This window comes from Balaenoptera physalus, assembly GCF_965194825.1.
Source record: "Balaenoptera physalus genome assembly, chromosome: 10".
Taxonomy (NCBI): Eukaryota; Metazoa; Chordata; class Mammalia; order Artiodactyla; family Balaenopteridae; genus Balaenoptera; species Balaenoptera physalus.
This window is the reverse complement of record NC_138889.1, coordinates 47,726,173-47,741,207: the sequence shown is the minus strand read 5'-3', so window position 1 is coordinate 47,741,207 and position 15,035 is coordinate 47,726,173. Positions and strand designations below refer to the sequence as shown.

The 15,035-nt window shown below is 40.5% G+C and overlaps 2 protein-coding genes across 4 annotated transcripts in view; one reads left to right on the top strand and one right to left on the bottom strand.

Annotated features, from left to right (window-relative positions):
• The window catches only part of GRM5 (glutamate metabotropic receptor 5), a 543,363-nt gene that overhangs the window by 15,600 nt on the left and 512,728 nt on the right, over positions 1-15,035 (bottom strand). For 2 of the 3 annotated variants that reach the window (XM_082410113.1, XM_082410114.1), the window contains exon 9: positions 8,624-8,719. The exons of the other annotated variant lie outside the window; for it this stretch is intronic. In XM_082410113.1, coding sequence (XP_082266239.1) covers positions 8,624-8,719 — 96 coding nt within the window. The remainder of the gene's footprint in view (positions 1-8,623; positions 8,720-15,035) is intronic. 3 annotated transcript variants of the gene reach the window in all.
• Positions 1-15,035, top strand: part of LOC309636771 (uncharacterized protein) — a 355,047-nt gene that overhangs the window by 177,578 nt on the left and 162,434 nt on the right. The window contains exon 4 of the mRNA XM_082410294.1: positions 231-281. Within this exon, the coding sequence (XP_082266420.1) occupies positions 231-281 (51 nt within the window). The remainder of the gene's footprint in view (positions 1-230; positions 282-15,035) is intronic.

Below are 15,035 nucleotides of genomic sequence, written 5' to 3'. Positions count from 1 at the left end.
ACTATTTTGAAAATTTTGGTATTCCAACTAATATTGGTAGTAAGTGATTTGTGGTACCTTTGCCAATGATTTTGATTCATCAGTGCTTTTTGATATTGCGGCTGAGAGTTACTAATGTAAGAGACTTCCCTCAAAGAGGGTATAATTGATGTCAAGAGAAAATACTTACAGAAGAAGGCTAACAATATGAATTACAGTATTCTGATAGAGGTGGTTTTTCTTTTACCTAGGACCTTGAAATGAGGAAGCAGATGGCCAGGAGGAAGAATGCTAAACATGAGGTGAGTGAGGGATGATGGAGCATGGGAACAAGTCGTCAGTTCGTTGAGTTCTTAGAGGGGACAGATCACAAGGGATTCAGAACTTCACAACAAGAAGAAATCATTTCTAGTGGGAGGGGGTTGGCCAGGGAATGTTGCCTGCCTACAGGAGACAGATTGTACCTAGGCCTTGAATAATTAGTAGGTTATGGCAAAATCCAAAAAGAGAGTGCTAAGAATTGCTCTCCAGGGAAGGATAGCAGTGACAGAAGTCCAGGAATCCACAAAGAATTTTCCAGGAAATAACCAGTAGTCCAGTTTGACTGTGTGGGTATAGAGTAAGAAGTTAAGGCATCAGAAGGTAGAGTTTAGACTTTTTTTGTCTGCTGTAAAAATTCTTCCTGGCCACCCCTGACCTACAAGAATCTTCTTTCTTCTCTTGGATTGGCCAAAAAGTTCATTCGGGTTTTCCGTAACACCTTAGAGAAAAACCCGAACGAACTTTTTGGCCAACCCAAGACTTTCTTTTGCTATTTTAATAACTCATGAGTAATCAGCCTTGGACTTCTTATTAGTGTCTGGGATAAATGGGTGGTCTAATATGTTAGACCAGAAAGATGGTCTGATTATTAGATGCATATGTAACCTACATGCTTGATCAATCAATAAATGAATATATCAAGGAGTACCCATCGCTTTTCTATGTTATTCTTCAGCTGTAAGAATTCTCTGTTGTTATTTAATATTTTATGCATTTGATCTTCTTTCTCGAGCTCAACAAAAACAATTGAGCGCAGGAACCATATATGCCATAATCTTCTCTAAACCTTCACCACAGCTTCATCCATTGACCTTATTCCTTGTCTGGCCCCAGTCCTGGTCCTACTTCAGGAAAACGTTCAAGCCTAATTAATATGTAAGTTAATTAGTCCTTCAGGCAATGAGGAACCAAGAAGATTGACACAAGCAATAGTGGTACCCAGAGCAGATTTAAGAGCTTGTTTTAATAGTGCAGGGATACAGTGTAAGATGCTAACAATTGTGGCCAAAATGAGGATGGAAAGGAACATACTGATATGAAAACCATTGTGAAAAAAAGACATTTGTCCTTACGCTTTGGGTTTTTCTTGTTGGTATTAGAGGAATTCAGAGAAAGGGTTGCTCACGGGGGAAAGAAGTTTCAAGGAAGGATTTGCAAATAAAGTGGAGCTTACGGAGGCCTTAAAGCCTGGGGAATGTTAAAATAACATTCAGGAGGAGAACCATTCAGCCCTATTTTAACTTGTCTTTGGTCTAACAGCAGCGGAGGCCTTTTCAGAATGTTCCATGTCCAATCAGGGTGGGTTATTAAAGTGCCTGATGGTCTAGGATTGCTGCTGCTTCCCCCAGGTTCTTATAAAGAGGAAGCATCTAACGAAGGGCATGCAGGAGCGTGTGCCAAGCAGAGGCAGTTTGTTGGATCGTCACAGAGTTTTCTTTCTCAAATTAAGCTATTTCTTTCGATCCATAATTCAGTAAGCCAGACTCAAAACTAGACTCCTCATACTGAGATATAAGTTCTAGGTTTAGTTGAGGTGCTTCAACTAAGATTAGAAGATTTTTTTTCCAAAACAGGAAATGATTTTTTTTCCCCCCAGCAATCACTATAATGCCCAGATTGCAAGTGGGTAAAGAAGGAACAAAAGAAGACACAGCTGTTTCGTGCCTGTGGGCTGAAGCTGCCAGGAAGACTTTGTGGAAGAATCCAGCTTGATTTAAACCTTGAATAAAACATGGGATTGGGATTGATGGCAAAGGAGAGTCTTGGAATGATAGTAGCTCCCGTTTGAATAGAACTTTCTACCTCACAAGGTGCTTTCACCTGTATTATTATATTTGACCTTCACAACAGCTGTTTGACATAGCACTTCTAATGACGTATTTATAGGTCTGTTCCTGCACAAAACTTGGAACACTCCAAGGGCAGCAACTACATGCATCTCCTGTGCTTAGTATGGTACCTGATGCAGAGTAGGTGGGCTGGGAGTGTCAAGCAAATGAAGTAAATTCTTTCACCTTGAGTGCTTGGTGTAGACAGGTATTATTAACCTGTATTATAGATGCAAAAACTGAGGTTTATGGAACTTAACTAAGTTGTCTAACTCAAATAAAAGGCAGAACAGTGCCTCAAATATGACCCTAAATCCAGATCACTGCCACCACGCAATATTGTCTCTGTGCTGAGGGGCAAGATACACACTGAACCAAAGGGCTGACAAGACATACCTTTGTGGAGCAGCAGGGGAAATGGCAACACCCAAGTTTGTGTCCATAAAATGACCTGATAATAAATTCCAAAGCTCTGTGTCAACATTCACCTGAACATTGCAGAGATGACTCCTGAGGGACTGTAGGATAAGAGAATGTCCCTGGAATTTTACAGTGGTTGCTGAAAAAATGATTTCTGTTTAGACAGAATATTCCTTTTGACCTTAGTTAAAGCACCTCAGCTAATGCATGTAACTTAAATCTGATGTATGAAGAGTACTCTGGTTTCGAGGCTTGAATCCTGATTGGACATCTACCACTAACATGCTTATTACATATACAAAGCTCCTCATTTAAGAAAGCAATTTTCTGGATTATTTTTTCTTATTGCATAAAATGGGCCATGCCACAGGTGTGAGGCACTAAGTCAATTCCAGTTCCATTCCCTTTGGGTTGCTTCACGTGCTTCATGATGTATCTTTTCATTCCTTTCCTCCCTCCCTTCTTCCCTCCCTCCCTCCCTCCTTCCTTCCTTCCTTGTATTATGGTAAGGACACTTAAAATGAGACCTACCCTCTTAAATTTTTTAGTGTACATTACAGTATTATCACTTCACACCTGTTAGGGTAACTATTAAAAAAATCTCACAAAGGATAACAAGTGTTGGTGAGGATGTGGAGAAATTGGAACCCTTGTGCAAAATGCAAAATGTTGCAACATCTGTGGAAAACAGTATGGAAGTTCCTTAAAAAATTGAAAACAGACTGCCACCTGATCCAGCAATCCCACTGCTGGGTATATATCCAAAAAAATTGAAATCAGGATCTCAAAAGAGGTATTAGCACCGCCATGTTCATTGCAGCATTATTCATAGTAGCCTAACAACCTAAATGTCCATTGGTGGATAAATGGATAAAGAAAATGTGTCCCTTCTGAAGAGACATTTTTCCAAAGAAGACATACAGATGGCCATCAGGTGCATGAAAAGGTGCTCAACATCACTAATCATCAGGGAAATGCAAATCCAAATCCCAGTGAGATATCACATCATACCTGTTAGAATGGCTCGTATCAAAAAGAGAAGAAATAACAAGCGTTTGCAAGGATGTGGAGAAAAGGGGACCCTTGCACACTTTGGTGGGAATATAAATTGGTGCAGCCACTGTGGAAGACAGTTTGGAGGTTCCTCAAAAAGTTAAAAATCACACTGCCATATGAACCCAGCAATTCCAACGCTGGGTATTTATCCAAAGAAATGAAATCAATATCTTGAAAAGATATCTGTACCCTAATGTTCGTTGCAGCATTGTTTACAATAGCCAAGATATGGAAGCAACCTGAGTCCATTGATGGACAAATGGATAAAGAAAACGTGGATAAAGAAAATATTGTTCAGCCTTGAAATAGAAGGAAATCCTGCTATTTGTGACAACGTGGATGAAACTTGAGGGCATTATATTCAGTTAAATAAGGCAGATAAAGACAAATACTGTATGATCTCATATATACCATGGAAAGGAAAAATATCTTGCTTATAATGTTCTTGTGAGAACTTAATGTATAACATTTGTGAAGGGACTACCCCAGTGTCTGATGCATAGTAATTACAGTAATGGAAGCAATTGTTATTATTAGTCTTACTTGTTTGAGAACATCTCTAAATATAAGTTATAACATTAATTTGAAGTTGACTTTGGGGAGGAGTGAAGAGAAGACTACTGCAGCCATCCTAACCTATGGCTCAGCGCCCAGCTGGCCTCTGCTGTGCTGCAAAGGCAGCCTCTTTCTCTTCTGTGGACTCTGAATTTTTATCATTATACAGTGTCCTTCTTTATCTTTCTTTATGGCCTTTGTTTTAAGGTCTATTTTGTCCGATACGAGTGTTGGGACCCTGCTTTTTTGTCATTTCTGTTTGCATGAGATGCCTTTTTTCCATCCCTTTGCTTTCAATCTGTGTGTGTCCTTTGCCCTGAAGTGGGTCTCTTGTAGGCAGCATATTGTAGGCTCTTGTATTTTTATCCGATCTGCCACTCTGTGTCTTTAGATTGAGCATTTTATAGACTCTGAATTGTATATAACTGTGTGCCTAGCTGTTTCTGAACACTTGATTCAGGTTTATTATTATTTAGTTTCTATTACTCTTAATTCTGTTTGCACTGGCATAGGTTATTGTTTATGATATTAAATGAGGAGTTAATCTGATAAATAATTGTTCTATGGGAGAGGGCTTCCATATTGCACTGCAGTGATCTGTTTTTCTGACTCTGTTTCCCAATAGACAATTGATTTTCAAGGGCATTAGTCTTGACTTGGTCATCCACTTATCTCCAGAGTCTTGTCAGTGCTTGGCTCATAGTAGGTGCTTAGTAAATGATCATTACATGGAGGAAGAAATAATTGAAGGAATGAGAGGCAAAAAAATCCTAACACAGATAATCACATTTTGGGGTTACTTTCAAATCTGAGTTCCTTACTCATTTAATAATGACTATTGTTACATCGCTGCTACTAGATTCCCTAAGGTGTTATTGTACAATTATACCCACTAAAATTAGATGCTGCATCTACTAGGAGAAAATCAGTTACTCAACTGACTAGGGGTTGATCTTTCACATAATTGATATCATGACGTAGCAACAGTAAAAATAACCCCCTACCACCCTCCTTCCTTCAAGCACTGAATGGGGGCTTTAGATCTGTATCATTCGATTAAGGGGGCCCTTTCTCAAAGAGAGACTGGGAGACTCAATGTCTGTGCCTCTCCTTCATGGGGTATAACATAAGCACATCAGAATGCAGATTCCAGGGAGCACTGGGGCGGAATCCCCCTGCTGAGACAGGCAATAGTAACATCCATTGTTGAGGATTTAGCCAATCCCGAGAGCGGACCATCTCCGTATGAACTCCCACGTAACAGGGCTTAGAGAATTTCTGGTTCTTAGAGCACCTCCCTGTTTAGGACTCTCTTTCACTTCTCCTGCAATCAGGAAGACTCTGCTCTGAAACACACTTAGACTGTCCACTGTGAAAATACGAAAAGGTGACAAGTTCTGCTATAGTCAGGCAGAAAGAAAAAGAATGTTCACATAAAGGGAAAACGGCGACATAGTATTTCAGGAAGCTAGAGTGTTATGGATACGTACAATGTTCCTTTTCCTTTCCAAGTGGGGGGGGAGGGGGGCGATGTGAGGGGGTGTCTCTAAGGCCCTGCCAATGTTGCAGATAAGGTCATGCTGTTCTGCTGTGCTATGACTGCATGCCTTGTAAAACTCCTTCTCTCCTGCCAGGCAACGTGGCTCTGCAAGAATCTCCCCAGGCATGACTTCATAGGGTCTGGTCCATTCTGTAGTTTCATCACAGAAAACATAGGCAAATGAGATGCCGGGCGACACTGCTGGTTTTCTGTGGTTGTTGGAGCTTTCCTCAGCCCCTCCCTGGGACTGGTTGTTTGGTAATGGCCGCAGAATCGGCCCAGATGTTTGCAGAGTAAATATGATGCTTGACTGTGACTCTGGGAAGCAACTGGGAGGAGGAGTGGGAATGGATAAGAAAGAGGGCCTTATCAGCTGGTACTAAAAGTATCTATGAAAGTCTCATACAGTTATTCTTTTTCCAGCCCTTCCATTCTATTCCAGAGCAAGCAAATTGGGATTAACTACTCTAACCCCTTATTTAGAAATAGTTTACATTGCAGTTGTCTCCTCTCTGATATCTTAATATCTTTCTCTTAATAGTCATTTTAAACTTATTTCTTTTGGATAGATATTTTGTGTGTGTATTCGTATAAACAAATAGAAGGACTCCTCCCATATATGCTTTCTCTCTCTTTGTCAATTTTTACTTGATGTTAAAGAAATGGAAAGAAAAAGTAGGAAGGGAAGATCATTTGTTTCTACTTGACTATGCTTATCTGTGAGGCTGAGGTGTTTGCTCCATCAGAACTCTCTTAACTACAGCATACACTGTTCCCCTCTGCCTAGCAGGACATATCAGTGTAATAAGCCTTGCCATTACCTTGGCTATATTCAAACAAATGCTAAATAGTATCTTACTGTTGTAGGGAAACTTAGACCATTACAGTGTAGACACATTGAGTGGCTACCTTTGTAGAGCTGGACCTGACCCAAGAAGCTGGGGTCCCCTTACTGTCTCCTGTCTCCCTCCTCCCCCGACCGCCCCCATTCTCAAACAAGACAGCCTTGAGCAAATCTAATCGCTAGGCTGATCAGATCTGAGAGTTCCAAGCACTGACTAAACTCTCTCAAGAATACCGCATGACGGAATTGAGACCTTATGTTTGCCACGAATAGCTTCACGTCATCTCCTACACAAGTGGATTATTTCAGAATATCGGTTTATGGACTGACTAAATCTGAATGACCTTGGAAACTTGTTACACTACAGATTCCTAGGTTGTGCTGCCCAAGATTTTGCCTTAGGATGTTTGATAGGCAGCCAAGTTTGCTACGTTTGGGAACTCCAGTCCGAGACAGTGCCTCAAATTACAAGTCACTTTGGACAGAACCCCTGCGCTCATTTGATGCAGTCATTTTCACCTTGTCCTGTCAACTCTGATGCTGTCTGAATGATTTTCAAGTAGAGGAATTGTGCCACTTAGTCATATCTGAATGGAAGGAAACTAGGAGCCCCAGTAGCAGTCTGTTGAGTTACCCGCCACAAAATGATCCACTGAGGCTTATCTTCCAGACACACTGAGATCCAAAGAAAGCTGTATAAAGGGATTGTGGGCATAAGACTATCAGATACACCAGTGTGCACACATATGTGCCTACACGTGTACACATGCTCTCACTGCCTTGTCTCTGGGAGCTGTGAACGAAGTCAGCCAAGCCCTTGACCAGGGCTGCTGTGAATGATTGCTCAGGCTGTACACTGCACAGTTCAGGGCATCATTTTCACAGACTGTGATGTGAACGGCCCCCAGAAGTTGTGCAGTGTCCTTGTAGAAAGTTAGACATTATTTTGAAAACCAGAAGGCACCCACTACTGCGGAATCAAGCAACGTTTGGAGGTGAACGTTCACGGGATTAGATTCTCTTCTTGCTCTGCAGCGGGAGCTCAAGCTCTGCTCTCAGCACATGGGCACACATATGTACACACTGTACCTTCTGCACTTGCCCTTGCCTTTAATCCAGGCTGATTTGCGAGAGCTTCCCTCCCACACTTCAGTACCACAGATGGATTGGGAAATGCCACAACAAATTAGAGGTGGGGAGTTAGTTCATGGGGGACAATGTCCCAACTCAGGGCTCCTCCAGCCTTCTGGAACTGTTTAATGCCAGCCTTGGCCGTCTTTATCTCCAGAGCCCTTTTCTTGAAACCCAGTCCCATGCAATAAAGCACGTTTATTTCATGCAAACGAAGCTCAGTCGATGCTTACAGTTCCAGCTACCCCAGTTTCCTGGGCACAGCTTGGTTGGGAGGGCCTGGTATGACGGAACATGCACAGCGCAGCGACAGGGTGTGTTCACCACCAAACACAGAGAAGGAAGGGAGCTGCAAAGCTACGGTAGCTAGAGGAGGACTAGCTTTCCTGATTTCAGTTCACGAAAAGCCTCTGGCCTCTACAGTTCACTCGTTTGGCCTGGCATTTGCCCTTGGCCGTGAGATGACATTTCATTCAAAGTAAGTCAGGTTAATTCCCAGGCTTGTGGGATCAGGGCTGGAGTCTCCCCTCCACTGCAGGCCTTCCCTCAGAACCAGTCCTAGGCTTTTGCATTTGTTTTTGGTTAAGCAATTGGACAGTCCTGAAATGTGAATTTCCTCCAATCTCTTCCACTTTGCAAACTCCACAGAAGCGTGTAACCAGTCATTTAAAACCCACAGGAACACTGACTGTGAGCTAAGGCTCCAGACATGCAAAGCGCACAACCCTGGGGAACAGCAGCGTCCGGGACAGGAGGCTCCCATCACTTCACACGAGGGCGGCGTGGGTTTTTGCAAATCAAACGCACGTAGAAACCCAGGGGTGGCCCAGGTTGGACGCCCTGCATGGGAGGCGCGGTTGAGTGAGGACCCAGAGCAGGGAGCCACCTGTTCCTGTAGCTTGCGTACATGTAGTTCACACCACCTCAGGCCGCTCACAGTTTGCTTACCTGCTCATTGTTGCTCTCCCACCATTCCCCATACTCCCTTTGGGGGTGAAACACTCTATTTCCGACTTGTGCTGGGCCAGTCTCCTGTCTTTGTACCTGGTGAGCATGAACAAGGACAGGAGCAAACAGAAAGATGTGATTGTGTGCTTCACTGGCCGGGCTGAGGCAGAGCTGGGGCTGCAGAGGGTGGCCCCTCGCCCGCACAGGGCTGCTGCTTTCACTGCGGTGGCTGGCCTGTGATGCTATAGATGGTTGTGATGGTGTATCGATACCACTGGGGGGTAATTTGGTTCCTCCTTGGTTGAGCCACATGTGATCTACCCTTTTACATGGCCTATTGATCACACTTAATAGTCAGTGGTAAAAAGGATGTAATTCATAGCATCTAAGAAAAAGATGAATATCAGTAAATTAGAATTTATTTAGTGTTTACCATATGCCAGGCCTGGTGCTGGAATTTGACCCAAATGTAGTCCTGGCAACAACTTGTGGCAGAGCCTCTGCTATTATTATATCCATTTTACTGAAGCAGACACCTAAGATTATAAGGATTAAGTAGATTGATCAAGGATTTTGGACACAGGAATCTAAGTTCAGAACCTACACTTTTAGCCATTATAATGTGTTTGCCTTCTAGTTTAAAAAGTCATTCTTATCATTAATGAACCTTCATTGAGTGGTACTATGTCTGAGCGTGATAGTAGAGACTGGTGATGCCCAAAGAGAAAAGAGACGTTCCTTGGATGTGAGAGGTTTACATAACCATTAAGCTGAAGTGTGACAGTCAGTATTGGGCTGCTTGCATTGTGGTGAGGGGCTTAAAACAGCTTTTATATCAGAGTTAGCAATTCACCACACCTGGAAGGTACTAGAAGTTTCATCTAAAATAAGTTATGAGATTTCCAAAATTTGTCTGCTACATTGTGCATCAAGATGAACCCTTATATTTGTATGACAGTTTTCAGAGCCAACATGCTTTCACAGAAATAATCTTTTTTTAATTCATCAGTTTAAGCCTGTGGGGTAATTAAAGAGGCATTGTTATCCCCATTTGCCAAATGAGGAAACTGAGAATTACTTAACTGACTTGACCAAAATCACAAGCCTAGTGAGTAGAGAATAATAGTCAGTAGAGCTTGCAAGCGTCCAAGACTCTTAAGGTTTATTATCTTTATTACATTTTCCCTTCTAAATTTGGAGCCTGATCTGGTGCCACTTCATCCATGTTCCTGGTATTCAGCAGGTAGTGATAAAGTGACTATCAGAAGACCTGTTTACCCTTGATATAGTCACTTTTCAAAAAAGTTTTCTTTTCCTGCTGTCTCAAAATTCATGTTAAATAAAACAAAAGGCAACAAAATTAAAATCATTATTTGTCCTGGGACAAAGGGCTTCCTCATAACTTTTTTCTCTTCTAAGATGTGAAAAGTATTTAGTATTCGAGTGAAAGTGAAATGGCTCATTCAATCAAGCAAAATGGATTACCTTCTTCAGTAAACATTAGTTGAGCATCTATTAAATTCTAGGCAATGGGCTTTGTCCTAGGGATAGAGAGATAAGTAATCCTCAGGTCCTGCCTCATAGAGCTCACAGTCTCATGGGAGAAGGAAGGGGAGAAGACAGTATGTACACAGTAACTTTAGGTCTAAGCTATAAAGAAGAGAGGAAAAGAACTTAGAAGACTTTCTTTGAGAAGATAAAGCATCGGACCAAACCAGATTGAGCAGCTTTTATCTCACCAAAGAAAACACCTTGGAAGAGGATCCCTTGTGAAGTACCAATCATTGAAGGACATTCCACATTTCAATAGAAAATATTTTGTATTTATTTGTGGATTGGGTTGCATAGTCAGAATGCTGCTCTAGAGCTTAAATGAAAAGAATATTAATATTAATAGAATAATAGAAGTATTCATGGTTCTTTACAAAGGGGTCCTTAAAAGTATTTTTGAATATCTTCTGTTAGGCTAATTTCCAGTTAATTTAAATTTTTTCATAGCTAATTTAGGACATCTACACTCTTCATGCCCCAAAGCTCTTCTTTCTGTCTCTATCTATGTCTCTCTGTCTGTCTCTCTCATGTACACACACACGTACACACACACTCTGCCAGGTGCCCCTGCTTTTGAAACATCTTATTCTCCTATAACCCACTCTCTTTTGGTAAAAGATTTTACAAAACAAAATAAAAAATACAAATCCCAACTTATTCCAATAAAGCAAGAGATACATTAGACTTATTTAGAACTTTCAAATAGTTCTTGTATTCAAGGTGAAAATGTCATTTACAGATTGGGAAGCTTATCTTTGCTTTTGGATGGGACCCTTCTTCCTGTCTATAACTATAATTACAGCTTAACTATGTTTACCAGATTCTTAAATAAACCACATTTTCATTCATTCACTTATTCATTATTCCATTCACCATAATGTGCTGTTTAAAGTAGCTAATGATGCTTTTATAGTCTCTGCTGCAGGTGTATAATTCTTTCCATTTGGGCTTATTTCAGAACTATAGAACTGTCCATTAAAATAGTTAAAGCTTTTCAGAATTTATAGCTAATAAAATATCAGTGAAAATTACTTCTCTTATATAATAAATTCATATATCCTTTAGGCACTTACTAAAGCAGAGATATACACACAGTTATGCACACATGTACACACATACTCTTGAGGTACTGTTTTACGTGCTTTACAAATATTAACTCAGTTTTCAAATAAAATGCTTTGTGATTATATTCAAGGTCATGATAGAAATAATAATGATAACAGAATATTGAATGTTCCAGGTTCTTTTTGGTATATTATCTTCAATTCTTAAAACTACCCTACAAAGTAGGTGCTATTATCCTTACTCCAAAGAGGCAGGCATTGAGGATCAGGGTCCGTAAGCCCAAGCTTACAAGGTTTATGAATGGGGAACCCAGTATTAGAAAATGTGCCTCTCTGACTCCAAAGCTCATCTTATTTCCATTCATCTTCCATATAAGTAAGAGTGTCAGTAATTTTAGAAACAAAACTATGAAGACTTATTATTTACCTTTTCTCTTCTAGGCCCCATTTTGCAAATAAGTAGTAGAGTTAATAAGGATGGCCAGTGGAGGAGCTAGCGTAGGACTTTATATTGTGTTCCCTCGTTTGGGTTCCTATAGATGCACTACATATGTCTAATTTACAGCATTCAAACCATTTACTGAATACTCCACGTTCAAGGCACTGTGATAAGGAGCACGTGGATAGCTCTATGCCGTTGATAAGGTCATAGCCTGGAGTGGGAGGATGAAATGTAAGCAGATAATTTTTAAACAACATGAGAAGTTTTATTATAGAAACGAATACAAGAAGGACTCCTAACCCATACTAGAATGGCAGGAAAAACTTCAGTGAGATATGATCCTAGGGTAAATCTTGAAAGATGAGTAGGAATGCAGTGTGAAAAGATGGGTAGGCAGGCAGAAGAAAAATCAAGAGCAAACAGCGTAGTATACATGGGGAAACAGTGCTTGGTATTTTTTACTGTAACCTAGGGTAAATAACACAAGGTAAAATGCACGGTGTGGATGGAGAGGCTAAGAAAAAAATGTGGTCAGAGTTGACATTTAGATAAAATACTATAGACTTGAGGGAATGGAACTAGAGATAGAGCGACTCATTCTGTTGCAATAGTTCATGTGAGAGATGATGAGATAATTCCTTGGGGTAGTGATAATACGGAGGAAAATTAGAGAACAGTTTCAAAAATATTTAGGAGGTAGAATGAGTAGGATTATCGATGAGTTTAAGAGAGAGAAGTGTAGAATGCTACCTCAGTTACTGCCTTGGGTGGTGCACTTAACCAAGTTAAGAAAATATAGGAGAAGGAGTATATTTGGAGGAAGAAATAAAAAGCTTCATTTTGGAATATTGGGTTTGAGATGCTGGTGGAACATACAATTGGACAAATTCAGTAGGCACATGGGTTTAAGAATCCAGAAGTTAGGGGACTATTATGTACTTGGGAGCCATTAGCATACAGATGACTGCAAATACCGCGAGAATGGTTGAAAGTGCCCACAGAGAGCAGGTAAACTATGGGGTGGTGGAGGGAAGGGTTACAGACTCGCTCATTCTACCTGTTCACAAACTTCTATAACACTGTTAATGGAAGCATTCCCTCTAAATGTTTTCTGAGTACCTGCTATATGCTAGATACTGAATTCAGGGTTCTTCAATCTGCTATTTTTTGCCCTTTACAGTCTCCAGGCTTGTAGATCTGTGCTCAATATAGCTTTGACACTTTGGTTTCTGGGCCATAATCTTAGCATGAAAAACTGTCACAATAGGTTTAAAAGATTTAAGAATGATTTGTTCTGAAATTAGCTGTAGTTGCCGTCTATGAAGATTTTTTTTTTTTTTTTGGTTCATTTTGTACCTCCTTTGTCCAGGAAGCTCTAGTTCCTCTTTACTCAGTTCTACAAGAGCCGATGTTCATCTGGTGAATTTAAAAGATATGGGGGTAATCACTCAGGATTGGATAGTAAATGTAATTTCTCCATAATGATTTGAATAAAAAATTCCATTTCTTTACTCCCTTTCCCCTGTCTCTGCCAATATCTACTAGACACTGGATTACTGAAATTTCTATATAGGCTACGTGGTCCAGAATGGATAAATGAGTCCAGAATGAGGTGAAAGACCAGAATAAAATGAACAAATTCAAAGAAGAATGTGTATATTAGGTGAAATAGCAGGTATTGTGGGGATGATGCCTGAAGCTAGAAGGAAAAGAGAGAGTTTGCTATTAGACATAAGGACTCCTTATGGGAGGGAGATTCAGGTAATATGTTTACCAGAGGTAGGATGGCTAAAATGATAATTCTAATTGCATTAGAATTTAATCATTACAATTGAGAAATGAGCCCATGGTGATGGTTTCCTCTTTATATAGGCACTAAAGTAACCCAGAATGATAGCAGAGCTTGGGGTGGACAGAAATTCTTTACCCAGAAGTTGGTAGTAAATAGTAATTTTAAAGAAAGTTGCAAGATAGAGGGATAACTAGATGTCAAGAGCCTCAGTGAAGGCGGTTTTTCACTTTTACATTTCTGTATGACATGTGGAATATGTCTGGCAGTAGCATGGAGTTGCTGACCCCCAGCTCTGTGCCCTGAGGAGTATGTGATGTGGAAGGATAAGTAACCTTCTATGAAAGGCCTACAGGGGAAGGAATGTCCTTAGGAGAGAACCAGGTTTTAGGTAAAGAAAATACAGTAAATGGAGTGTTTAGTGAAGAGGTTGAAGTTGAAGGAGGGTCTTTGTCAAGAAATAGGGATTACAGACAGAGCCTTCAAATGGTTTGGAAGGGAAAAGTCCAGTGGGTGAAACAAAGACCAGTATGTGTAAATGGAATTTCCCAACACGATACTGTTTCTGAGATGCTAAGAAGATTCCATGGTAAATTCTCTCACCTTCCCTTAATGTCAAGTGCAAAGATTTTCCATCATCCATGAGCGAGGAGGCTGAGGAAGCAAGTGCTATTGTGAGTAGACATCCCATGGCATATTTGGAGGGATGTTTTCTGATACATATTGCAGACTCTCTGAGTATGTGGTTGAGATGAGAGGGGAAAAACAGCATTGAGATCCTAGAGGTCTCAGTAGTAGAGGGAAAAAAGGGACAGGAAAGGAGAAAGCTGAAGGTGCCAGAGGCACATTTCCCTGACTCCATAATTTAGTCAAGGCCTTGTCCTGCCCAAAGTGTTGTTCCTTCCAGTAACTAAAATTATCTTGAGAAATAGTTTTCTTTTACCATCTTCTCTCCCACACTGACTCACACTATGCCGCATACTCTACTCTTTGAAGGAGCGTTGAGCTAATTCTTCTGAACTCTTAACAACGCCCAGCTCATTTTCTGCTCCCACACTGGGTATCATTCAGTTTAGTGCAAACCACAGGGAGACATTTTCTCCTTTGTGTAGAAACCACTGTACACATACTTTACTTTATTCTATCATCCTTTAAAATATTTAGAGGAAAAAAAAAACCCAACAGTGGTCTCTCTTAGAGGTCAATGAAAGGAAGATGGAAAATGTTGGAAATTTCATGTATGTTTTCTGTGTAAATTCAATATGGAATGGTCACCAACAGGGCAGGAGAGAAGGATTGGGGAGTTAGTGTGTAGGAGGGTGTTTTTAAAGGAAATCTCTCATTTAAACCATTATGAATGCATCCCATTTACGAAGTAAATTTAAATCCTCTTTTTCCTCAACTGCATTCTGCTATTCAGAATAGAAGTATGTATGAGCAGAGATGAATGATATGGAAGGAAAGAGTCTTTTCCTCAAAAATAGAAATCATTGAAGTAGTTATAGGACAAATCACTTTGTCACAGAAAACCCAATAAGTGATTTTCACACCAAAATTGCTGAGAAG